General features: G+C 55.1%; 2 protein-coding genes and 1 pseudogene across 2 annotated transcripts in view; all 3 read right to left on the reverse strand.

The window, feature by feature from the left end:
* Window positions 1-5,864: 5,864 nt before the first annotated feature.
* On the reverse strand, window positions 5,865-16,899 carry LOC132216441 (zinc finger protein 883-like). Its single transcript, XM_059665621.1, has 4 exons — window positions 16,655-16,899; window positions 11,321-11,444; window positions 7,849-10,170; window positions 5,865-7,795 (listed from the first exon to the last, which is right to left on the reverse strand). Exons 1-3 carry the CDS (start codon window positions 16,808-16,810, stop codon window positions 8,345-8,347), a joined length of 2,106 nt encoding a protein of 701 aa, XP_059521604.1. The 5' UTR covers window positions 16,811-16,899; the 3' UTR covers window positions 5,865-7,795; window positions 7,849-8,344.
* LOC132216461 (zinc finger protein 792-like) overlaps window positions 12,404-24,929 on the reverse strand; it is a 64,555-nt gene continuing 52,029 nt past the window's right edge. The window contains exon 4 of the transcript XR_009448760.1: window positions 12,404-13,130. The gene's annotated coding sequence lies outside the window, so the exon portion shown is untranslated. The remainder of the gene's footprint in view (window positions 13,131-24,929) is intronic.
* Window positions 17,862-18,312, reverse strand: LOC132216470 (mitochondrial import inner membrane translocase subunit TIM14-like; annotated as a pseudogene).

Genomic DNA, 24,929 nt, shown 5'->3' on the forward strand with positions numbered 1-24,929 from the left:
GGAGTTTGGTCCCCGGTCTTGGCTGCAATGACACCTTTAGGCTTTGGGGAGGTTGGCAGCCTCGGGGGTGGTGTTGTACAACTGATAATCCTTCAGAGAGTTCCTTAACGTTAGCTTTTTTTCCCCCAATTTTTAAATGCATTTTTATTGATTTCAGAGAGGAAGGGAGACAGGGAGAGAAACATCAATGATGAGAAAGAATCATAGATTGGCTGCCTCCTGCACGCCCCGCACTGGGGATCAAACCTGCAAGCCAGGCATGTGCCCTGACCTGGAATTGAACCTCGATTTCCTGCTTCATGCATGGGTCAACGCACAACCACTGAGCCACACTGGCCAGACAGTGTTAGCTTTTTCTAAAATGATTCACGGGGGGGGGGGGGGGGCTCTTATGGGCTGAATTGTATACGGTTGATTCATACACGGGAATTGTAACCCCCATTAACGCAGAATGTGACTATTTGAAAACAAGGTCTATAAAAATGTAATATAAGGTCAATAGATTGGACTGGTGTCATGAGATGGACACACACACACACACACACACACACACACACACACACAGTGTAACATGTGAGGACACAGAAGCCAGCCATCTGCAAGCCAAGGAGAGAGGCCTCAGGAAAAACCAACCGTCCTGACATCTTCATGTGACTTCCAGCCTGGAAATATGTAAAAATAAAGTAACTTCTCTGCTTTTTAAATTGCCAGTGTGAGGTATTTTGCTATCGTAGCCCACGCAGACTAATGCAGGGCCCATTATCGTCTATGAAAAAACAAAACAAAACCTGCAGGGCACCCTCAAGAGAAAGGGGGCCCCAGCTGGTGTGGCTCAGTGGATAGAGTGCCGGCCGGCCTGTGGACTGAAGGGTCCCAGGTTTGATTCCAGTCGAAGGCACATGCCCGGGTTGTGGGCTCGAACCCCAGTAGGGGGCGTGCAGGAGGCAGCCGATCCATGATTCTCTCATCATTGATGTTTCTCTCTCTCCCTTTCCTCTCTGAAATCAATTAGAATACATTTAAATAAAATAAAATGCTTTAATATTGAAAGTAGATGCTGCACTTATGGATCATTCCCCAAAGTCGGTTGAGAGGATGGTTTTGTGTGAAGGTGTGTCATCTTTTTGTCCAGCTTTATTGAGGTGTAACTCATTAACCTGTGAGATATTTATAATGAACATGCTGTGACTTGATGGTACAGATACATTGTGAAAAGCTGATTAAGGCTTTTTTTTTTCTTTAATCCTCACCCAAGGTTATTTTTCTATTGATTTTTAGGGAGAGGGGAAGAGAGAGGGAATGACAGAAACATTGATGTGAGAGAAACACATTGATGGGTTGCCTCCTGCATGAGCTACCTGGGACCACTTGGTCTGCAGGCCAGTCCTCTATCCACTGAGCCACACCAGCCAGGGCAGGCCCAGAGTTTTTAAAGATTTTGCGTAGCCCTAGCCAGTGTTGCTCAATGGATAGAGCGTCGGCCTGTGGACTCAAGGGTTCCCAGGTTCGATTCTGGTCAAGGGCATGTACCTCAGTTGCGGGCACATCCCCACTGGGGGGTGTGCAGGAGGCAGCTGATCGATGTTTCTAACTCTCTATCCCTCTTCCTCTCTGTAAAAAATCAATAAAAATATATTTTTAAAAAATTCATGAATGCCGAGCTGGGCTGTAATGAAAGCTGCACACAGTAGGGCAGTTTCCCAGGTGACACTTAGGCACTGATTGATCAAGTGGGATATGGGAACCTGGGATGGGCCCTCTGGGTGGAGGCCAAAGAAAGCGACCATCTGGGAGTTGTAGGTCACTGAGTCTCTTACCGAGTGTCTGGGGGGCCTAGCCTTCCTCTGCAAAGGAATGCCACTTCCTCCCAAGACTCACCACAAACACGACAGCTAGTTCTCACTCGCAGCACGATCCAGGGAAAAAGGGGAAACGCAGGAAGAATCGTCATTTATTTGCTAGTATCTGTTATCAGAAACCTGGGGCGCAAAGGTGCGCCTCGGCCCCAGGCACTGTGACCGAGGAGGAGAGAAGGCAGGACCCGGCCAGTCACCCCAAACGAATGGGCCGAGTTCATGGACATCGTGCAGCAGATCCTGCCCTGAGCGGGTCAGTTCAGGCAGCGGTTCAGGTGTCTGTCGACTCCACAGCGGCCTTTCCGTTAACCAGCCTGAGGTGCCAGTTTGTCTGGCAGGATGCCCAAGACAATTCAAAGGCTTAGGTCCGGCCGGTGTGGGCCAGTGGTTGAGCGTCGAGCCAGAAACCAAGTGGCCATGGGTTTGATATCCTGACAGGGCACAGGCCTGGGTTGCAGCCTGATACTGGGTGGGGGGGGTGCTGGAGGCAGCTGATCGACGGTTTCTCTCTCATCGATGTATTTCTCTATCACTCTCCCTTCATTCTCTCTAAAAAGAAAAAAAATCAATAAAAAATATATTTTAAAAATATATATGTGTATATATATATATATTTTTTAAAAAAACTGAAAGGCTTAGGGATAGCCACATTGGCTTAATTTGTCGTGTGTGAGAAGTGCGTCTATATATTCCTTCATCATTCTTTTATTTTCTGTATTTTATTATGGTGACATCCTGGAGGGCCCGCCGACCTGGAAGAGACTGCCCCTCCCAGGGCGAGTTAATTAATTATAATGATAAAAGGGTAATATTCTAATTAGACCAGATGTCTTCCAGACATCATTCCGGACATCCTTCCTGGTGAAGCCGGGGCTGGAGGGAAGCCAGCCTGGATCTCGGGTACCTGTGGGCAGCCAGAGGAGGGAAGCCCGGGTCCTGGGTGCCGGGAGAAAGCCGGTGCCAGCAGCCGGGGGAAGGAAGGCCTACTCTTGCAGGAATTTTCGTGCACCGGGCCTCTAGTAAAAGATAATAAAAAACCTGCCCCTCTGCCCCAAAACCCACAAATAAACAACCTGCCCAGGGGCCTCCCATTCTTTCATCTGCAAACTAACCGATCCAGAGCCCTACTGGTCCACCACCTTTATCTGACTCACAGGCCAGGCCAATGTCTTTTCCTAAATCAAACCAGGGTGAGGTAGCAGGAAACTGGGGGCTACCCCTACCACCATCGCCTGCCAGTGGTTCCAACTCTCACGTCTGACGTGGTCGATGCTTCCGGTCTTGCCTTTCCGCAGGAACCTACTGGGAAGGTGCGTGCCCACGCTCTCCTCGCGCCCTCCTGCCGTTACCAACACTGGCGCTGTCCCCTGTGGCCCCGTGCGACACAGCCTGTCTCTGCTCTCGGGAGCTGTGAGCAATAAAACCTTCTTACAGGGGCATCAAACTCTCCAAGTCCCCATTCGGTCACCTCTGTAAATTAAAACCCCGTGGTTAGCCCGGCCGGTGTGGCTCAGTGGTTGATCATCGACCTATGAACCAGGAGGCCACAGTTCGATCCTGGGTCAGGGCACATTCCCGGGTTGAGGGCTCCATCCCCAGTGGGGGGCGTGCAGGAGGAATTTGTTCAATGATTCTCTCTCATCGTTGATGTTTCTCTCTCTTTCCCTCTCCATTCCCCTCTGAAATCAATCAAAATATCTTAAAAATATATACACAGCCGAGCTGGTGTGGCTCAGTGGTTGAGCGTTGACCCAGGAACCAGGAAGTCAGGGTTCGATTCCTGGTCAGGGCACATGCCCGGGTTGTGGGCTTGATCCCCCATAGGGTGCGTGCAGGAGGCAGCCAATCAATGATGTTCCTCTCTCATTGACGTTTCTAGCTCGCTCCCCTTTGCCTTTCCTCTCTCTTTAAAAAAAAATCAATAAAAACGTATTTAAAACAAAACACGGCCATGGGTATAATCAAGATTACTGCCGTAGGGAGCAGGGGGACTGGTCCACATACCATGCGTTCCTGCCTGCTTTCTGGCTCACTGGGTTCATTAAAGGGCCTACCCCGCGGACCTGGGAGTGGGGGGCGTATGCAGTGCCTGTGTACCGGCCTCAGGACCCCAACCTCAGTGAGAAGATCTCACCCTGGGCCCTGTGGCTCAGTGGTCAGAGCACCAGGCTGCACACGGAAGGAAGGGCTGAGGGCTGGATTCCCTTCGCTCCCCCTCTCCATCGGGGTGGGGGTGGGAGGCCACCAACTGATGTTTCTCTCACATCGATGTTTCTCTCTCTCTCTCTCCTTCCCCCTCCCTCCCTCCCAGTCCCTCGGAAAAGCAATGGGAAAAATATCCTCAAGCGAGGACTAAAGATAAAAAAGACCTCAAAGGCGGGGGCCTTTCTGCACATCGTCACTCGGTCTTCACTGCGGAGTTTCCTGGGGTGTGCAATGGACCCACTGGGTGCCATGTGGTTCCCGGCCCGACTCACCCAGAGGCCCTAAGACAATTGGTTAGCAGACAAGGCACAGGCCTAGGAGTCAGGAATGGGTTCCTCCAAGCAGGTATTAGGGGCCCTGGCCGGTGGGGTTCGGCTGGTTGGAGAGTGGCCCAGTCCACCGAGAGGTCACGGGTTGGGGCCCAGTCAGGGCACACCCCCAATTTGCAAGTTCCATCCCCGGGTCTGGGTGCCTAAGGGAGGCAGGCAACCAATGTTTCTCTTATATCGGTGATTCTCTCTCTCAAAAATCAACAAAAATATACCCTCAGGTGGGAGAAGACGAAAAATAATAGTAAAGTTTCACTGTCATTAAGAAAAAAAAAAAAAAGTAGTTTGGAGTGAGATGACCCTACACCAGCCAGTGTGGGCCATCCGTCTCCTCCCGACTCTTGTGGGCAGAACTGCGTTGGTCGGTGTGTACGCAGGACGTCCTGCCGACACTGGCGGCGTGCGGACTCGAGTTAAAGGGACCCAGAGGTCGTGTGGGGTGCGGGGTGCGGGGTACGGGGCCTCCTGAGGAACCATGGTACACAGACAGCTTAACGGTTGCTTCAGAGGCAACTCTTTGCTGTTCCTTACGCTTTGGAAAAGTCTGCCCACGTGTGTGTAAACATACACTTCCGGCAGCTGGCATGGCCTCGTGGGTAAGCATCAGGCTGTGAGCCAGGTCCGATTCCAGGTCGGGGCACACACACAGGCTGCCGGCTTGATCCCCCCGTGGGGCGTGCAGGAGGCAGCCAAGCGACGAGTCTCTCATCATTGATGTTTCTCTCCTTCTCCCTTCCTCTCTGTATTCAATAAAACTGTATTTTAAAAAACACAAAAACTGTTCCATAGGGCAAAGAAGTCACTCAGGTCCTCGAGGAATGAGTGACATTCCAACACGTGTTTGGATGCTACACTGTCAGCCCATCAAGTAAAACAAAAAATTCAGCCCTAACTGGTGTGGCTCAGTGGATAGAGCGTCGGCCTGGGGACTGAAGGGTCCCAGGTTCCATTCCGGTCAAGGGCATGTACCTTGGTTGCGGGCACATCCCCAGTAGGGGGTGTGCACGAGGCAGCTGATCGATGTTTCTCTCTCATCGAGGTTTCTAACTTCTATCCTTCTCCCTTCCTCTCTGTGAAAAATCAATAAAAATATGTTAACAAACAAACAAAAACAATAAATTCATAAAAAGGGAACAGGCAGAGATTCGGAGCAGACATGTTACCAAAGGAGATAGAGGCTGTGTGCTCATAAATAAATGCATGGGCACATGCTCACCCTCGTGAATTGTTAGGGAAATGGAACTGAAATAAACAAGTTGCCACTACACTGATGTCCGGGGTTATTTTAAAAAAATTAGCCACAGGAAGGGCTGGCCAAGTTGCAGAAGAACTGGTATCTTCATCCCCTGTGGATGGCGGGAAGGCACAGGGAACAACGCTTTAGATCGCAGTTACGCATTTAAAAAATGTAAGCACTTACCTACATTGTAGGTTTGAGAAACACAGCACGCATCGACATAAAGACCCCGGAATGCACATACTCATAGCAGCTTTATTGGTAATACCGCAAACCCGGGCGTAACCCTAACCGGAGGCAGATCAACGGGTAAACACGGGGTTATTTACAGTTCAGGCTACTCCTACGCAGGAAAGGAATGAGCTATTCACATCAGCACTGCGGCTGGAATCTTGAAATGGCTGTGCGGCAAGAAGGAAACCGTTACACACCGGTGACGTTACAGAAACTACGAGCTACTCTACGTAAGGAAAGGGGAGGCAGTGGCTGCACCAGGGCGGGGACGGGCGGGAAGGGAGCATGACGGGCAGGGGGCAAACACAGGGCGGAGCGAACGGAGACCGACAGCGTGGAAATCAACACGATTAATAAATAATTCAGGAACGGGCTCCATGCTGCACGTGCTCGCTACGTGACGTGACGCCTGCAATCGTCCCGCCCGGCCCGTGAGCGCCAGGCCAGTCGCTTCCCGTGTGACGGTCTCATAGCTTCATCCGTGTCCGAGCTCGGCGAACAGCACACACTGGGTAAGTGCACTTGGCTGCATGTGACGTGTACGTACGCACATGAATAAAGCTTTCGACGCCGCTGCCAGGCGGGCCTGAGGTCCCCCTTGGCTGAGGGAGTCGGGTTGGCGGGCCGGGGCGGCCCCCACTCTCTCCCCTCAGGTCCGGGAGGGGCAGCCTGGCGGAAGGGGCAGCGGAGACGGGCACGCGAGGAAGACTCCTGCCCTCGGAGTCACAGGAATGCTGACGGTCGCGAAGGGCGTCCTGGGAATGACTACAGTAAATCCATCGCCTTGCTTCCCGGCCGGTTTGCCTGTCTGCAGAGCAATGGCCGGGAGGTGCACACCTCAGAGAGGCTAGGCCAGCGGTCGGCAAACTCATCAGTCCACAGAGCCAAGTATCAACAGTACGACGATTAAAATTTCTTTTGAGAGCCAGATTTTTTAACCTTAAACTCTATAGGTAGGTACATGGTCATTAACTTAATTAGGGTGCTCCTCAGGCTTAGGAAGAGCCACACTCAAGGGGCCAGAGAGCCGCACGTGGCTCGCAAGCCACAGTTTGCCGACCACGGGGTTGGGGATCCGCAAAGCTGCTAGAGGCGGTGCTAAAGGTCATGAGAGGGTCTGTCGCCACGGACCCCAGAAGCCACAGGCCCTGCAGCATCTGTGGCTGAGCTTTCAGAAGAGAGACCTAGTTCTGCCCGGGCCGGTGTGGCTCAGTGGATAGAGCGTCGGCCTGCGGACTGAAGGGTCCCCGGTTCAATTCCGGTCAAGGGCACGTCCTGGGTTGTGGGCTCGACCCCCAGTGTGGGGCATGCAGGAGGCAGCCGACCCACGATTCTCTCTCATCATCTCTCACCATTGATGTTTCTCTCTCCCCCTCTCCCTTCCTCTCTGAAATCAATAAAAATATATTAAAAAAAAGAAGAGACACCCTCGTTCTAATTTACTAGTCTCCCCCCCTCACTATGAACACAGTGCTTCTGTCCCAACTGAGGTCCCACCTAACCTGAGACTTACAGCGGGTCCCCCACCTACGGCGTCTCACTCACACGGCAGGCGGCCCCTCCGCACGGGTGGAAGCGGGCAATGTATGCGGTAAAGGGACTAAATCCACCGTCCGCAGAAGCACAGCAGAACGCCCCGCTTCAGGGCGACCTCTGACCCCCGTCATCCCGGCACCGGGATCCCCACCCGGACCACAAACTCATGCAGTGTCTCCGGCCAGGCCGTGGGCAGCTGAGTCCAAAACGAGCCAACGCTGGCCAAGGTTGGACCGGGGCCCGGTCCCCTCTGACGCACAGTTAGGGGGCCCCTAACACGGACACGTTCCCTGCCACACGCTGGCAGATCACACTTCTTATTCCCAATCCTCTCACGCAGGGACTGTACAACCACCATAGCTATATCATCATTCCATCACGATCCAGAAAAGCAGGGACTGTACAACCACCATAGCTATATCACATTCCATCACGATCCAGAAAAGCTTACAGCCACCCGTCCAGGTGGGGAAGGCGAACCTGGGGGAACTCCTCGCAGCGTCAGCGTGAGAACAACATCCATCAAGAAGGTCATTCTCAGCTGAGGATGGCCCCCGGGCCAGCACGGGGCCAGGCCCACCCCTGGCGGAGAGAAAGGAAGGAGGGTCCCCGCACAGGCCTGCCCATTCCCCATCTCCTCCAGCAGGAGTGGGACCACGGGGTCGGCTTCCCTGAGCACGCAGGGGCGGGGCTGACGCACCGTGCAGGGGAGCCAGGGGTGGAGGGGAGAGGGCCTCCGCTACGAAATCTACCAGTGACCTCGTCTACAACAGCCCTGGGCAGGTGGGAAAGTGCAGTGGACCTCCTCGAGCCTCACCAGTGCCGACAACTCACGGGGAACCAAGCGCATTGGAAGTTCCGCTACAGCAGGTTCTGAGTCAGCTAAATGGGTCTCTGAGGGCCGCCCCCAGCGCGGTCAGCCTGAGAGGAAAGCCAGCGTCCCTGCACTATGACGGCTTTTCCCCAGTGTGAAGTCTCCGGTGTCTAAGGAGGTTGGAAGTGCGGGTAAAAGACTTCCCACATTCGTTACACTCGTAAGGCCTCTCCCCCGTGTGCACCCTTTTGTGCTGAATGAGGGCGGAGCTGTGGCTGAAGGACTTGTCACAGTAAGCACACTCATAGGGCCTTTCTCCAGTGTGAACTCGCCAGTGTCTAAGGAGGTTGGACGTGCGGGTGAAAGTTTTCCCGCATTCGTTACACTCGTAGGGTCTCTCTCCAGTGTGCACCCTTTTGTGCTGAATGAGGGCGGAGCTATGGCTGAAGGACTTCCCACAATCACTACACTCATAGGGCCTTTCCCCTGTGTGAACTCGCCAGTGTCGAAGGAGGTTAGACGCCCGGGTAAAAGACTTCCCGCATTCATTGCACTCATAGGGCCTCTCTTCGCTGTGAACGCTTTTGTGCTGGATGAGGGAAGAGCTGCGTCTAAAGGCCTTCCCGCAATCACTGCACACGTACGGCTTCTCGCCGGTGTGAATTCTTTGGTGTTTAATGAGGTTGAAGTTGTAGATGAAGCGCTTCCCACAAACACCGCATTCATACCGCCTCTCCCCAGTGTGAACCTTCCGGTGCTGAATGAGGATGTAATTGTAGCGGAAGCACTTGCCGCAATCACCACACTCATACGGCTTCTCCCCCGCGTGCACCTTCTGGTGGTAAATGAGGGCGGAGCTCTGCCTGAAGCACTTTCCACACTCAGTGCACTGGTAGGGCTTCTCTCCAGTGTGAACCCGCTGGTGCTGGATGAGGGCAGAGCTGTTGGTGAAGGTCTTCCCACAATCGCTACACTCATAGGGCCTCTCTCCAGTGTGAACTCTCTTGTGTCGGATGAGGGCAGAGCTGTGGCTGAAGGACTTTCCACAGTCGCTACACCCATACGGGTTCTCGCCCGTGTGGATTTTCTCGTGCCTCATGAGATTGAACTTGTAGCTAAAGCATTTCTTACAGAAACTGCACTCGTAGGGCTTCTCTTCAGAGTGAATCCTCTGGTGCTGGAGGAGGGTGTACTTGCAGCTGAAGCATTTCCCACAGACACTGCACTCGTAGGGCTTCCCTTCCGTGTGCACACTCTGGTGTCGGAGGAGGAAAAACTCGCAGCTGAAGCACTTCCCACACACCCCGCACTCGTAGGGCAGCCTCTCCCCGGCGTGCACGCTCCGCTGGAGCATGAGGTTAAAGGTCTGGATGGAGGCCTTCCCGCACTGGCTACACTCAAACAGCCCTTCCCCCGTGTAGACGCTCTGCCGCGGCAGGTCCTGGCTGTGGAAGGCGGCCTTCTCGCACTCCCCCCACTGGCGAGGCCCCGCCCCGCTGTGGACGGGCTGCCAGCTCTCAATGACGCTGTGCGGCTCCTCGGTGCCCAGCGTGGGCTGGTGCTGGAGGAGGCCGGCGGCGGCGGCCAGGTCCCCCTCCGCCTCCCCAGCGGTGAACGGCGCCCCCGACACGTAGAAGCCGTCACTGGTCATGAGCGAGGCCCTGTCCACGCCCCCCATCCAGGGCTCCCCGGCCCGGGCCTCCCGCTGCTGCTGGTGGATGTCGGCCCTGAAACAGAAGCCCCTCGCGCACGCGTCACTGAAGAAGGCGCGCTGCCCCAGGTTCCCCGCCTGGACCTCCGTCAGGTGGAAAACAGCCTTCAGGACTAAGACGCACTGCTCACAGGGATGTGTCTTCTCTGCGGCTGGCGCCGGCTCAGGCGCACTGACCTGCGACTCCGCTTCGACAGACACGGTCTGCTCACAGGGGGCCTCCTCGTCTGCCGGTTTATGCCAGTAACCTGCAAGCAGAGAGACGCCGAGGAGAGGGATGCCGGCGCGGGCGGCCGGGCCAGGCCCGTCACCGCGGCTTGTCAGGCTCCATCGCTGCTTTCAGGGGACTGTTGGACAGTAAGAGCCCTGGAGGCAGGTGGCAGATCGAGCTGCCGATCACAGAATAGGGGAGACCTCACCAGAAAACCCCACAAAGAGGGCATGCGCCACACGGGAGAGGAGGAGGACCTGCAGACTTTCCTTCCACTAACAGCTTCCAGCAAGGCTTGCTGGCTGGCGGCACGGGCCAATAAAACTCAGTACGAGTGGCCTGGTGCCCACACGCGAGCGAAGGGCATGTGCACAGCTCACGGCACATGCGCAGGTCGACGCTGGAGAATAAGGAAGAGGGAGCAGGTGATGCACAGAGGCCTCAGAGGGGAGGTGGCTGGGCGGGCAGAGATAAGATGACAAGACAGCCAAGTGCCAAGTACCGGTGCGGCCAGTGGCACAGGCACCAGCACACGACTGGAAACAGGCAGAAGCGGGCAGGGCCTGAACACAGCACTAGGCCATGCTCTGGCCCAGTCGCCCCTCACCAGGGGAGCCCTGCTCTGAGGCCACCCTGACATGTGCGCCCTGTGAAAAGGCTCCCCTGCACCTTCCACTGTCCATCCGCTCAGTGACCCGAGTCTGAATGGGGTGAGCAGCCAGCACTGGCCAGGAGCACCCGGCAGACATCGGCATCCAGGGAAGACAGCATTACAAACACCTGGTGGTGGATCTCACAAGGACAGCCCATGGTTCCTGTGAGTGATGACCACGACCTGGTACAGGAAGCCGCAAAGAGCTCTAGGCTAGAGGGAGGGGCGGAAAGGGAGGCCACGGATGTGGACGCAGTCGCCCTGCGGGGGGAGGGTGCAGAGCTGGGCGCACTAGGCTGTCGGCAAGGCTCCCAACTCCCAGGCTCTCCCCGCACTGGCTGAGGCAACAGGTGTTAGGGCTGCTCGGGGTGCCCCTGGGGCAGGGCCCGCCATAGCTCAGCACCGGCACACGTGACCAGAGCCTGGGGGTGATCAGCAGAACCCGTGGGCTGGTTGTGGGACTGACACGGCCATTGCTGGAGCAACGGGAGGGCAGGGCATCACCGCGGACGCTAGGAAGAGCATCAGGTCTTACCCACGGAGGCCACGAGCGTACAGATCTCCAGCATCACCTCGCAGTACAGGAGCCTCTCCGCCGCACCCAGCAGCCCCCACTCCTCCTGGGAGAAGGCGATGGTCACGTCCTCAAAGCTCATATCCTGTCAGGACAAGCACAGTTCACGCCGCGATCAGCTTCTCTCCTAGGGTGTATGCTCACCGGACCCGGCGTCTCCGTTCCTCTGCTCCCTCCCACCTCTGAGGAGACAGCAGGCCTTGGTCCCATCGCAGTCACCCTCCCCCTAGATCCCCGCTGACACCGTCTTCCCACAGCAACAGGGAGATGGGCAGAGAGAGGACGCCCGTGCTGAGGCCACCCTGCCCCTTGATAACACGGCAGGTGCCACCGACACGGGGCAGGGGACAAGCCGGCCAGAGAAGGAGTGAGCGATCAGACACTCATCTCATCAGGCGATGCCCTGCGATCCTGCACACGGTCCCTCCGGGAACAGAACACACGGCCCCTCCGGGAACAGAACACACGGCCTCACCTTCATGCGGAGGCCCATTCGCAGGCGCCGAGGCAACCCCAGCTCCGCACACAACTCTCTGAGCCTCACTCACGCGCACAGCCGCACGCCCAGGGCACAGCCGCACGCCCAGGGCACAGCTGCAAAGGCAGCACAGCCTGCGGGACGGACAGCGTGTCCCCCGTCAGCCTCGCTCTCATGATACTAACTAACCGCCTGCCTCACCCCTCCCTGCTCCCACCTCCCGTTCCCAGCAAGGGGGGAGTCCAGCCTGGGTGGCACTGACGCCCGCTATCTCGCTGAGGCCCTGTCCATCACCGTATCCGCCTCAGCGACAGGCAGGAAGGGGCATGAATGACATCAAAGCTCCGGGCGGGCATGGAGGGCCACACCCCCTCCTTCCAGGCAACTCCCCGGGGGAGCCACATCGCGCTTCCACCAGATACGGCAGACGTGGGCTCGCCCTTCACTCACCCTTCACTCACGCTCACGTCAACGCCAGCGCCCTGCGGCCCTGAGTTCACACGCCCCCTCCACCTGCCCATCACTGTCCCGCCCACACCTCTCCCGCCTGCACGCCCACCGCCCGCCGCCTCCTGTGAGGCACCATCATCTCCTTGGCCTCTCTCTCCGCTGCTCAGCAGATTAGGGTCCGGAGAACGGTCGGAAAATTCTAAGAGGATCGAGCACTGCCCGGGCTCTGATGGTCCACATCACAGAGGCGGCCGGAGTCCTGCCCCGAGGGCCTCCCTCCTGACGGTTCCTTGTTCCCGTCACATCGGCTCTCAGGTGCCCACAGCCTCCCCCACTGGTGCTGCACCTCCTGTCCCTTCACAGTCACAGCCTTCCCTCTCCTCAGCCCACACCAGGCCCAGCCGCAGTGGCCCTCCAGCCTGTGCCCAGTGAGTCTCCACGTGTGCAGCTGGGCCATGGTGCCGGCCGCGTGCCACTCCCCCCCACACCAAGGGGCACAGCGACGTCCTGGGGAGGCTCTAGGGCCGTGACTGCGGACCAGCCCCCGTCATCCTGTGTGAGCTGCTGCTCTGCTCCACCCATCTCATGGCCACTCACCCCGCGGAGGCCGTGACCTCTACCCAACCGGAGTCTCCCCGCCCCCCTCCACATGGCCGCCTCGTCGGTCACCTGTGTGACACCCACCTCCCACAATCGGAGGCCCGCACAGGAAACCCGGGCCTCGGGCTCAGCCTCCTCTTCCTGAGCTGCTGCCACCACCATCCTCCCGACCAGGATTCCCCGTATAAAGGGAGCTGCAGCCCTAACCGGTGTGGCTCAGCAGATAGAGCATCGGCCTGCGAACTCAAGGGTCCCAGGTTCGATTCCGGCCAAGGGCATGTACCTTGGTTGCGAGCACACCCCCAGTGGAGGGTGTGCAGGAGGCAGCTGATCGATGTTTCTAACTCTCTATCCCTCTCCCTTCCTCTCTGTAAAAAATCAATAAAATATATTTTTTTAAAAGGGGGGGGGGGCAGGTGCGGCTCCTCCCTAGTCAGACACCTCCACTCCCTTCTGGGGAGTCTCCACCCTGAACGCCTCTTCCAGTTCCAGAAACCGAGGAGCTGCTCTCAAGCACCTCGTCCCTCACAGGCCAGAAATAAAACCCCGATTTCCTCAATGGGAATCGCTCTCACTGCTATGGGCTTCCCCGTCTCAGTGTATGGTGAGCCCATTCCTCCAGGAGCTAAACCCACATTTCCATGCCATCCCTGCCTCCTCTCTCTCTCCCTTCCAATTAGAAAACCCAGGCAGCCTAACCGGTTTGGCTCAGTGGATAGAGCGTCGGCCTGCAGACTGAAGGGTCCCGGGTTCGATTCCGGTCAAGGGCATGTACCTTGGTTGAGGGCACATCCCCAGTGGGGGGTGTGCAGGAGGCAGCTGATCGATGTTTCTAACTCTCTATCCCTCTCCCTTCATCTCGGTAAAAAATCAATAAAAATAAAATAATTAAAAAGAAAAAAAAATCCAGGCAGTGCCCTTGGCAGGTGGCTGAGTTGGGAGGAGAGCTGTCTTTTTTGTTTTTGTTTTTAATATATTTTATTGATTTTTTACAGAGAGGAAGGAAGAGGGATAGAGAGTTAGAAACATCGATGAGAGAGAAACATCGATCAGCTGCCTCTTGCACACTTCCTACTGGGGATGTGCTTGCAACCAAGGTACATGCCCTTGACCGGAATCGAACCTGGGACCCTTCAGTCCGCAGGCCAACGCTCTATCCACTGAGCCAAACCTGCCAGGGCGAGAGCTGTCTTGATATGACAAGGTTGCGGGTTCAGGGTGTGATCCCCTGTCCGGGCACATACAGGAATCAACCAGTGAATGCATGAATAGAACAACAAATCAATGTGTCTCTCTCTCTCTATCACTCTTCCTGTCCCCCTAAAAGCAATAAATTACACTTAATTTTAATTACACTTAAAAAACAACCTAGGGGTCCCAGGTTCGATTCTGGTCAAGGGCATGTACTTTGGTTGCCAGGGGCCACACCTAAAACGCAAAAATCCAGCTGCGTCTCCCATTTCCACACCCACCATCATGGCCCCGTACCCTCACCCTCAGCCTCCCCCCTGGTCTTCCTGCCTCATCACTCAGACCTGCACCGCCCTCCATGCTGCGGCCACAGGGAGCCTCACAGGACCTGGGTCAGGTCCCCTGCCTCCACCACGGCTGCCATCTCCCATCGCCCCCATCACCTGCAGACCAGACATCTGACCTGTCACAAAGCTGCTCAAGACCTCACTCCCGCCCTGGCTGGTGTGGTTCAGTGGATAGAGCCCAAGCCTGTGGACTGAAAAGCCCTGGGTTCCATTCCGGTCAAAGGCACATGCTAGGGTTGTGGGCTCCATCCCCAGGGGGGGGCGTGCGGGAAGCAGCCAATCAATGGTTCTCTCTCATCATTGATGTTTCTCTCTCTCTCTCCCTTCCTCTCTGAAATCAATAAAAATATATTTTTAAAAAAATTGGACTCCTGTCCCAACTGTTCCCATTTCCCATAAGAAAGCAAGGACAACCCTAACCGGTGTGGCTCAGTGGATAGAGCGTCGGCCTGCGGACTGAAGGGTCCCAGGTTTGATTCCGGTCAAGGGCATGTACCTTGGTTGCGGGCACATCCCCGGTTGGGAGCGTGCAGGAGGCAGCTGACTTATGTTTCCCTCTCATTTATGTTTCTAACTCTCTATCCCTCTCCCTTCCTCTCTGTAAAAAATCAATAAAAGATATTTAAAAAGAAAAAGAAAAAAGAAAGCAAGGACAGCCCAAGCCGGTGTGGCTCAGTGGATAGAGCGTCAGCCTGCGGCCTGAAGGGTCCCAGGTTCCATTCTGGTCAAGGGTATGTACTTTGGTTGCCAGTAGGGGGCGTGCAGGAGGCTGCTGATCGATGTTTCTAACTATCCCTCTCCCTTCCTCTCTGTTGTTTTTTTAAAAATATACTTTATTGATTTTTTTACAGAGAAGAAGGAAGAGGGATAGAGAACTAGAAACATCCATGAGAGAGAAACATCGATCAGCTGCCCCCTGCACACCCCCCACTGGAGATGTGCCCGCAACCGAGGCACATGCCCTTGACCGGAATCGAACCTGGGACCCTTCAGTCCGCAGGCCGACGCTCTGTCCACTGACCCAAACCGGTTAGGGCTCTCCCTTCCTCTCTGTAAAAAAAAAAAAACTCAATAAAATATATTTACAAAAAAAAAAAAAAAAAAAAAAAGCAAGGACACCTGCACCTGCGGGTGCCTGAACCAGCTCGCCCCCCCCCCCCCACCCCCGGAAGCCACTGCGCATTCTGGCCCCTGTGCCAGGAGGACCCCCCACAGCTCATCCCACCGGTGGCCAAAGGCTGACACCACTTCCTGCCACCCGAGACCTGGACTTAGGACTCTGGGCTGAGTGTCCCCGGGGCCGGGGCGGGAAGAGGGGCCGACGGCCCAGGACCCCACGACCTCAGAGGCCACCAGAGAGTGAGGCCCTGACAGGAGCCCCCCAGCCCCGTCCCCCCGCGGCTCTGCCCCCGCAGGAACCGGTGGGAACTCAAGGGCTGAGGGCCGGGCACCCACCCCAGGACCCAGGGCTCCGGCTGCTCAGGGCCCTGGCCCAGCCCCGGGCGGGTGATGCCCGCTTCGCTCCGGGCTCAAGATCCGCAGTGCAGACTCTTGCCAATTCCGTTCTTTCTTTTTTTTTTTTTTTAATATATTTTTATCGATTTCAGGGAGGAAGGGAAAGGGAGAGGCAGACAGGAAATCAATGGTGAGAGAGGATCACGGATCCGCCGCTCCCTGCACCGCGCCCCCCGGGGGGATGGAGCCCGCACCCCGGGCGTGTGCCGGACCGGATCCGAACCGTGCACCCCCTCCCCTCCCCTCCCCTCCCCCCGGTTCCTGGATCCAGGCTGGACCCCTGACCCCCGCGGGCCGGGCTGCCCGTCCGTCCTCTCTCCCGGGAGCCGCCTTCCGCCCCGCACCGCCATCCTCCCTCACCCCGGTTCTCACTCCGCGCAGCTCGGGGAACCCCGAGAACCGCATCCGAGACCCTGTCCCCCTTTTGTTCCCGACCATGCGCGGCCCCCAAGCCCCGAGAATAGAAGTGGAACCCGGCGCCCGCACCGCCTCGCCGCCCCGTCTCCGCCGCCGCCGGACGCACAACGGGGCCGGGGCTGCCCGCGTCTCCCCGGCTCGGCCTCCGGGGCGCGGTGCCCCCGCTGACCCTCCGCCGGCCGCCCCCTCGCACCCCCGTCCCTCCGGGCGTCACCCCCGAGCGCCTCGCCCACCGCCGGGCCGGTGCCGGGGCTGCGGGACCTGCCGGGCACCCGCCCCCGGGGGACGCGCCCTCACCTCGGCCGGGAATCGCAGCGAAGCCGCCGCCATTGGACTTTGTGGGCGGAGCGGGGTCTGCGGGGCCGGGAGCCCCGGATCCCCGACCGTGAGGACGCGCCAGGCGCCCGCCTCGCCGCCGCACAGCAGGGACGGCCCCTCCGGCGCCGCCTCCATCGCGAACCGGCGCTCCGGAGCCCGGCGGTGCGAGCCCCTGAACGGACCCGAGAGGCCAAAATGACCGCCACGAGGAGGACCCGGAAGTCCCGCCCTGACCCCTGGCGCTGCCCAGCAACGCCCCTCTCCCGAGCGCTCATTGGCTGCGCCCGCCGTCACTCGGCGCGTTGCCCTCTGGGGAATGTAGTTTTCCGCGGCCGGTGGTGGACGCTAGTGTCCCAGTCACTGACCTTGGGGAGCAATGGATTGGCCGCTGCCCTGGCCGATGGCCCGGTTTGTCCGGGCGCCTTCTGCGTGCGCCTCGCTCCTGCGTTTGATCCCAGGTCCTGTTTCAAATGACAGTTTTAGGTTTGGGGGGATGAGGGGTGCAGATGGGGGTGGGGGTCTGCATGTTTGTGGGGCGTGTGGTTTGCAACTGATGACTTGTCTGCAACTGATTAGGTTTTTGAAGGTATTTTTATCTGACTTTGTGAAGCTCAGAATGGTTTTTGAGGCGCATTGTTTTTTTTAATATGTCTTTATTGATTTCAGAGAGGAAGGGAGAGGGAGCCCACAACCCAGGCATGTGCCCCTGGCCAGAATCGAACCCAGGACCCTTCAGTCTGCAGGCTGACACTCTATCTGAGCCAAACTAGTCAGGGCGAGGCCTAGTATTATTATTTTTTAATCTTTTTTTTTTTTTTAATTTATCTCAGGGAGGAACAGAGAGGGAGAGAGAAACATCAATGATGAGAGAGAATCATGGATCAGCTGCTTCCTGCACGCTCCCTACTGGGGATGGAGCCCACAACCTAGGCATGTGCCCCTGGCAGGAATCGAACCCAGGACCCTTCAGTCCGCAGGCTGACACTCTATCCACTGAGCCAAACTGGACAGGGCGAGGCATATTATTATTATTATTATTATTTTAATCTTTTTTAAAAAAATTTTTATGGATTTTAGAAAGGAATGGAGAGAGAGAATCATGGATTGGCTGCCTCCTGCACGCTCCCCATTGGGGATCAAGCCCACAACCCGGGCATGTGCCCTTGATCAGAGTCAAACCCCGGGACCCTTCAGTCTGCAGGCCGCAGCTCTATCCACTGAGCCACAACGGCTGGGGCTATTATTATTTATTTTAAATGTGTAGCTTCAGGACATTTTATTATAAAAAGCTGGTTCTCATATACGTGACTAATGAGAACTGAAAATTCATCACTTTTTAGCTTGACCTTCCAGTAAAGCTTGAGCTTCATTGATTTTGGCTGCTATATAAGGAGATCCGCCCCTGTCTGGGTGATTTAAAAGCCTAAGTGGTCGATGCACATCTCTTCTTTGTCCTTTATTGGCGGTAGGGCTCTGTAATAGCCAAGGCTTTTGGCAGGTTTTGGGAGATTTAAAAAAAAAACAAAAAAGACTTGTTTGACCTCCGGCTCCATATGCTTCCTGGCTTGCATAAACCTCTCTCCCATCACTGATGTTCCTCTCTCTCCGTCTCCCTTCCTCTCGGAAATAAAAAAAAAAAAAAAAAAAAAAAATCTATGTAAAAAGAAAAGAAGTCAGTGGAAAGGAGGCCTCGGAGACAGGTTCAGGGGGGTGTGCCCTGGTTGCAAGGCTCCTGGGGTCCCTTAGGGTGTAGGACAGTGATGGCGAACCTGAGCTTGGCGTGTCAGCATTTTGAAAAACCCTAACTTAACTCTGGATCCGCATCACATATAGAAATGTTTTGGTATCTGCAACCATAGTAAAACAAAGACTTATATTTTTGATATTTATTTTATATATTTAAATGCCATTTCACAAAGAAAAATCAACCAAAGAAATGAGTCCACGTGTCACCTCTGGCACGCGTGTCATAGGTTTGCCATCACTGGTGTAGGAGGTGCATGCCTGTGGAGGCAGGAGGGGCGAGGGGAGCTCAGGTGTGCTCTGGGGAGGAGAGAGCAGACTGGGCCCTTTGTCTTGTGGCTTCTCTCTCTCTCTCTCTCTCTCTCTCTCTCTCTCTCTCTCTCTCTCGCTCTTGCAGGCAGGAATCTTAGGGGAGATCGCAGGAGACGGTCTCAGCAAAATATTCCCCAGTTTCCTAGTTGGGCTCCTTCAGCGGGGAATCTCCACTGACTGGCCAGTGTCAGGTAGGGTCCCTAGTCCCTGCAACGGGCCCTGACCCAATCGGCCACTTGGTTTTGCTGCTTTTCTGGGCCCGGAGCTGAAGTACCACTGAGGCCTCTGGGTGTTGTCTCGAGGGAGGGGACCTTCTGCATCTGCTGTACGTTGCTCTGCCAGTTTGTTCAGCTCCCAGCCTCAGTCTCCCTATTCCACTGGCCCCTGGGTACTGGCCTGTCTCACTCCTAGCTGGCACGTGCTAACCATCTTCTGCCCAATTCATATGCATAGAGTAAGAAGCCTTTTTTGGATTTTGTAACCCTGTGTTCAGTTTGGGCCAGGACGTAAAAGATAAGGTGGAGCCCGGCCGGCGTGGCTCAGTGGTTGAGCGTTGACCTATGAGCCAGGAGGTCACGGTTTGATTCCCGGTCAGGGTGTGGGATGTGCAGGAGGCAGCCAATCATTGATTCTCTCTCATCATTGATGTTTCTCTCTCTCTCCCTCTCTCTTCCTCTCTGAAAGCAATAAAAATATGTATTTTTTAAAAAAGAAAAGCCCTATCTGGTTTGGCTCAGTGGATAGAGCATCGACCTGCGGACTGAAGGGTCCCGGGTTCAATTCTGGTCATGGGCACATGCGTGGGCTGCAGGCTCGATCCCCAGTAGGGGTCGTGCAGGAGGCAGCTGATCAATGATTCTCTCTCATCATTGATGCTTCAATACCTCTCCCTCATTCTCCCTGAAATCAATAAAAATATGTTTAAAAATAAATAAATAAATAAATAAAAGTAAAGAAAGATGAGGTGAAATTTAGGCCGCCCTCATGTAGAAGCACAAAGAGTTATCTCTCCTCTGGTTCCCACAGATAACGACTCTCCTGCCTGTATCTTCAGTGCCGGTATCCAATCCATAGAACAACATTGCTCATCCACCTAGTCTTTCCTACTCCGTATTCTAATATACAGCCCTGGCCAGGTTGGCTCAGTGGATAGAGTGTCTGCCTGTGGACTGAAAGGTCCTGGGTTCGATTCCAGTTGAGGGCACGTGCCCAGGGTTGTGGGCTCGATCCCCAATAGGGGGCGTGCAGGAGGCAGATGATCCATGATTCTCTCTCATCATTGCTGTTTCTATCTCCCTCTCCTTCTCCCTTCCTCTCTGCAATCAATAAAAGTATATTTAATAAATAAATGATGGAATTCTTTTATGTTTTTTAAAAAAAATGAAAGACAAGCTCTGCGTAGGGGTGGGCCCACCTCGCCTAAAGATGGGTCTAGAGCAGTGGTTCTCAACCTTGGCTGCACATGAGAATCACCTGGGAATCTTTTTTAAAATCCTGATTTCTGGGCCTCATCCTCCAGAAATTCTGTTTCTTTGTTACGAATGTTGTGGCCTCACCCCATCACAAAGAAACAGAATTTCCGAAGGAGGAGGCCCAGAAATCAGGATTTTAAAGATTCCCGGGTGATTCTAATGTGCAGCCAAGGTTGAGAACCGCTGGGCTAGTGGATTGGATACGGCGGGCAGGTTGTTGAATGAGCAGCTCAGGAAGACAGGTGCCTCCCCCTTAGACTTAATGACGCAGAGGGATCCTCACACGCTGCAGGTGCAGGAGAAAACGAATGAACTCTCACGCCCCAGGGTACATACCTGCCCGCTTGGCAGAGGGGGACGAGGCAGTGAGCACCTGGCCAGGGACTGTGGCTAGACAAGGGCCCCAGGCAGCACTCCTATCCCCGCGGGGGAGCGGGGGTGACCATAAGCTGCAGGCGCACCCCTGGACCCAGCCCTGGCGATGGATCCGGTGCCCTGCAGGTGGACAGGGAAGTACCGGCCAGACGAGCCCTTCCCGGGACCCCCTCGGGGAGATTGGTGGGAGAGGCTGTCAGGGACACAGCGTTGGGCATCCTTGAGTTTCACTATGAGGGCCGGAGGACTGGTGCTACAACAGGCTGCAGTCTGTGTTGTGGGTGTGGGTTCTGTGTTCAGGGAGCTGGCAAACGGACCAGGGCACCCCTAGAAGACCGTCCAGCGTAAGGGGCGGAGTGCGGGAGCCCTAATCGGAGTCCGCAGATGGTCAGGCCCCAGGTGCCAAAAAGCAGGTGCACAGGCGTGCCTTTCTGACCCCAAAATGCTGCTGCCATCCTTGGCAAGAGGGCTCTTTGCCTGAGTTGGTATAAAGATGTGTGACTGGCCCTAACCAGCGGTTCTCAACCTGTGGGTCTCGACCAATGAAAATACATCCTGCATATCAGATATTTACATGACGATGCATAACAGTAGCAACATTACAGTGATGAAGTAGCAACGAAAATAATTGTATGGTTGGGGGTCACCACAACATGAGGAACTGTATGAAACAGTCGCGGCATGAGGAAGGTTGAGAACCACTGCCGGTTTGGCTCAGTGGATAGAGCGTCGGCCTTTGGACTGAAGGGTCCCGGGTTCAATTCCAGTCAAGGGCATGTACCTTGGTAGCGGGCACCTCCCCAACAGGGAGTGTGCAGGAGGCGGCTGATCGATGTTTCTAACTATCCCTCTCACTTCCTCTCTGTAAAAAAATCAATAAAACTGCCAAAACGGGTTTGGCTCAGTGGATATAGCATCGGCCTGCGGACTGAAGGGTCCCAGGTTCGATTCCGGTCAAGGGCATGTACCTGGGTTGCGGGCATATCCCCAGTGGAAGATGTGCAGGAGGCAGCTGATCAATGTTTCTCTCTCATCGATGTTTCTGGCTCTCTATCTCTCTCCCTTCCTCTCTGTAAAAAATCAATAAAATATATTTTTTTAAAAAATCAATAAAATAAATAAAGGCACACCCTATCCGCTAAAAAAAAAAAAAAAAAATGTGTTACTGACCTGCGGTGTGGGGCCGCTCTGTGGGGCTACGTCTGATGACTCCTTGGCGATGGCTGCTCGGCCTGTAGTAACGTCTCTCCTATACGCCTGTGGCTGCTTGTGTCCTCATCTACTCCCAGGGTCCCCGGAGACCCAGTCCCTGGCAGGGGAACTGTGGACCCCACACGGCGGCTCCCCGTCTCCCAGCCTCGGCCCTCAGGCCCCGCGCTGCCTGGAGCCCCCGAGTCCCCACCGTCCAGGCACGTGCAGGGCGAAGGCTCAGGCTCAGTCATGGCCCCGTGTCCCCATGTGGACTGTGCAGTTTCAGGGCAGCTCCAGGCGCCAAGGGGGAGGCCCAGGCCGAGAGGCCGTCACCCATGGGATCCACAGCAGCCGTGGTGGCTGCTCTGGGACCTCTCAGAGCAGGAGCCGCTTCCAGAGCACGTGGAACGCCCGCTGCTCGCTGCACACAGCTGGGCCCTGGGCCCTGGGCCCCGGAGGCTCGGGCAGAAGCTGCCCAGCACAGGAGGCCCAGCGTGGGAGGGAGGGGCAGGGCCTAGTGAATGCTTTTTTACATTTTATTTTTTTTAATATATTTTATTGATTTTTTTACAGAGAGGAAGGGAGAGGGATAGAGAGATAGAGAGATCGATCAGCTGCCTCCTGCACACCTGCTACTGGGGATGCGCCCGCAAGCAACTAAGGTACATACCCTTGACCGGAATCGAACCTGGGACCCTTCAATCCGCAGGCTGATGCTATATCCACTGAGCCAAACCGGTTAGGGCTTTAAATTTTATTTTTAAATTTTTAAAAAATTGTTTTCAGCCCTAACCAGTTTGGCTCAGTGGATAGAGTGTTGGCCTGCGGACTGAGGGGTCCCAGGTTCGATACTGGTCAAGGGCATGTACCTTGGTTGCAGGCACATCCCCAGTAGGGGGTGTGCAGGAGGCAGCTGATCGATGTTTCTCTCTCATTGATGTTTCTAGCTCTCTATCCCTCTCCCTTCCTCTCTAAAAAAATCAGTAAAATATTGAAAAATAAAATAAAAAATATATAAAAAATTGTTTTCAGAGGGAAAGAGAGAGAGAAACAGCAATGATGAGAGAGAATCATTGATCCGCTGCCTCCTGCATGGCCCCCGCTGGGGGATCCAGCCTGCAAACCAGGCATGTGCCTGGCCTGGGTGGCTCAGGGCTGGAGCAGCGACCTATGAACCAGGAGGTCAGGGTGTGATTCCCAGTCAACAGCATTGTTTTCATTTTATTTATTTATTTACTAAAGGCCCGATGCATGAAATTCGTGCACTGGGGGGTTGGGGGGGAAGTCCCCCAGCCTGGCCTGTGCCCTCTCACAGTGCGGGAGCCCCGTGATCAGTAGCCCCAAAGAGGTAGGCCGGAGCCATGGGACGGCTCCGTGCCGTGCCCGTGTCAAACCACCCCCACCCCCATCAGTGCGCGCCTCGCCACACACAGTCCCGCTCACCCGTATGCGCCCGCTGCGCACACAGCCCCCTGGTGGTCGCTCGTTATAGCAGGAGGGCGTCATGACCACATGCATAGGCTTTTATTATGTAGGATGTTGTCTTTATCTACTTTGGTAAAATGTCTGCTCAGAATCATTTGCCTACTTTTTATTTATTTTTAAAAATTTTTAAAAACATTTAATCACCTTTATTTATTTATTGTTTGTTTGTTTTTGTTAATCCTCACCCAAGGATATTTTTCCATTGATCTTTTAGAGAGGATGGGAGAAAGAGGGGGAGAGACAGAGAGAAACATCGATGTGAGAGAAACATCAGTTGGCTGCCTCCAGCAGGAGCCCTGACAAGGGCCCCGGGCCAGGGAGGAGCCTACAACCAAGGTACATGCCCTTGACCGGAATCAAACCTGGGACCCTTTGGTCCACCGGCCGATGCTCTATCCACTGAGCCAAACCGGCCAGGGCTGCCTACTTTTTAATTTAATTTATTGTTTTAACCTGGTTCTCGGCTCCCGAGTGGTCCTTCATAGATATATTTTTTAAAAAGCTGGTCCAGAGGGAGAGACCCAATGAAATCCACCTGCCAATGTTGCAGGGGGCCCCTCCTCTGAGGACATGGCCCGTCTTTCCCTGGAGGCCATGTCAACGGGAGGGGGGATTGTGCCTGAGCACAGTGGGGACAACCTCCTCCTGCAGTGAGGGCTTCCCAGGGGATGGCCAGGCCCCAACCCTCAGCCGCCTGCATCACTGTCCATGGTCCCACGTGCCCCACTTTCCCATGGAGACACCACCTGATCTCCGGGGGAAGGTACTAGCTCTCGGCCCATTCCCAGGGGCTAACAGCGGCCAACGGCCACTCAAATGGCGCACTGTTGCCTCTCTGGAAGTCCCTGCTTCCCATATCTCCCTCCGGCGATGTCCTCTCGGCCACTGCTGCTTGTGCCACTGCCGCCACCATCAAGTCAAGCCTTTATTTTTTTTAAAAAATATATTTTATTGATTTTTTACAGAGAGGAAGGGAGAGAGATAGAGAGTTAGAAACATTGATGAGAGAGAAACATCGATCAGCCGCCTCCTGCACACCCTCCATCTTTTCTTAGAAATGTAGGTTGGCAAGCCTATATGGACTCTACCATCTCTCTCCTCAGTGGCAGCAAGAACTGGCAAGTAGTGAAGACTGTTGCCCTCTGAGTCAACAGGAATGCTGATTGGTTACAAAGGACACATCTGGGACTGACTAAAGGAAGAGCATCTTTCTAGCTTTGCTTTCTTGCTTGTAGAGCAACAACCTTGAGGTGAAAACCCCAGAGATTCCAGGGGAGCCCACAAAACCATTAGATTATTTTCCTGGCCAATAACCTCAGCTACAGGAAAGAGTAGTGGAGGCCTTGAGACTGTGTGTAACCACAGATCACAGAAGCCAGTGTCTGCAAGATTTGTGGATGAACATTCAGAGAAAGCACCCTTTATTTAACTTACTGCAATGTCTTTTTTCTTTTCTTTATTAATCCTCACCTGAGGCTATTTTTCCATTGGTTTTTAGGGAGAGTGGAAGAGAAAGAAAGTCAAAAACAACGTGAGAGAAACACTTCATTGGTTGTCTCCTGCCGTGAGTCCTGACCAGGGCCTGGGCTGGGGAAGAGACTGCAACTGAGGTACGTGCCCTAGAGCAGAATCGATCCCGGGCCCCTATGGTCCGCTGGCCGATGCTCTGTCCACGG

This window comes from Myotis daubentonii, chromosome 15, assembly GCF_963259705.1.
Source record: "Myotis daubentonii chromosome 15, mMyoDau2.1, whole genome shotgun sequence".
NCBI lineage: Eukaryota > Metazoa > Chordata > Mammalia > Chiroptera > Vespertilionidae > Myotis > Myotis daubentonii.

Coding starts and splice junctions, on each gene's coding strand:
- LOC132216441 (XM_059665621.1), bottom strand. CDS start 16,810: ATGGAGGCGGCGCCGGAGGGGCCGTCCCTGCTGTGCGGCGGCGAGGCG. Junction 11,445..16,654: donor CGCTGCGATTCCCGGCCGAG/GTGAGGGCGCGT, acceptor TTGTCCTGACAG/GATATGAGCTTTGAGGACGT. Junction 10,171..11,320: donor TACGCTCGTGGCCTCCGTGG/GTAAGACCTGAT, acceptor CTCTGCTTGCAG/GTTACTGGCATAAACCGGCA.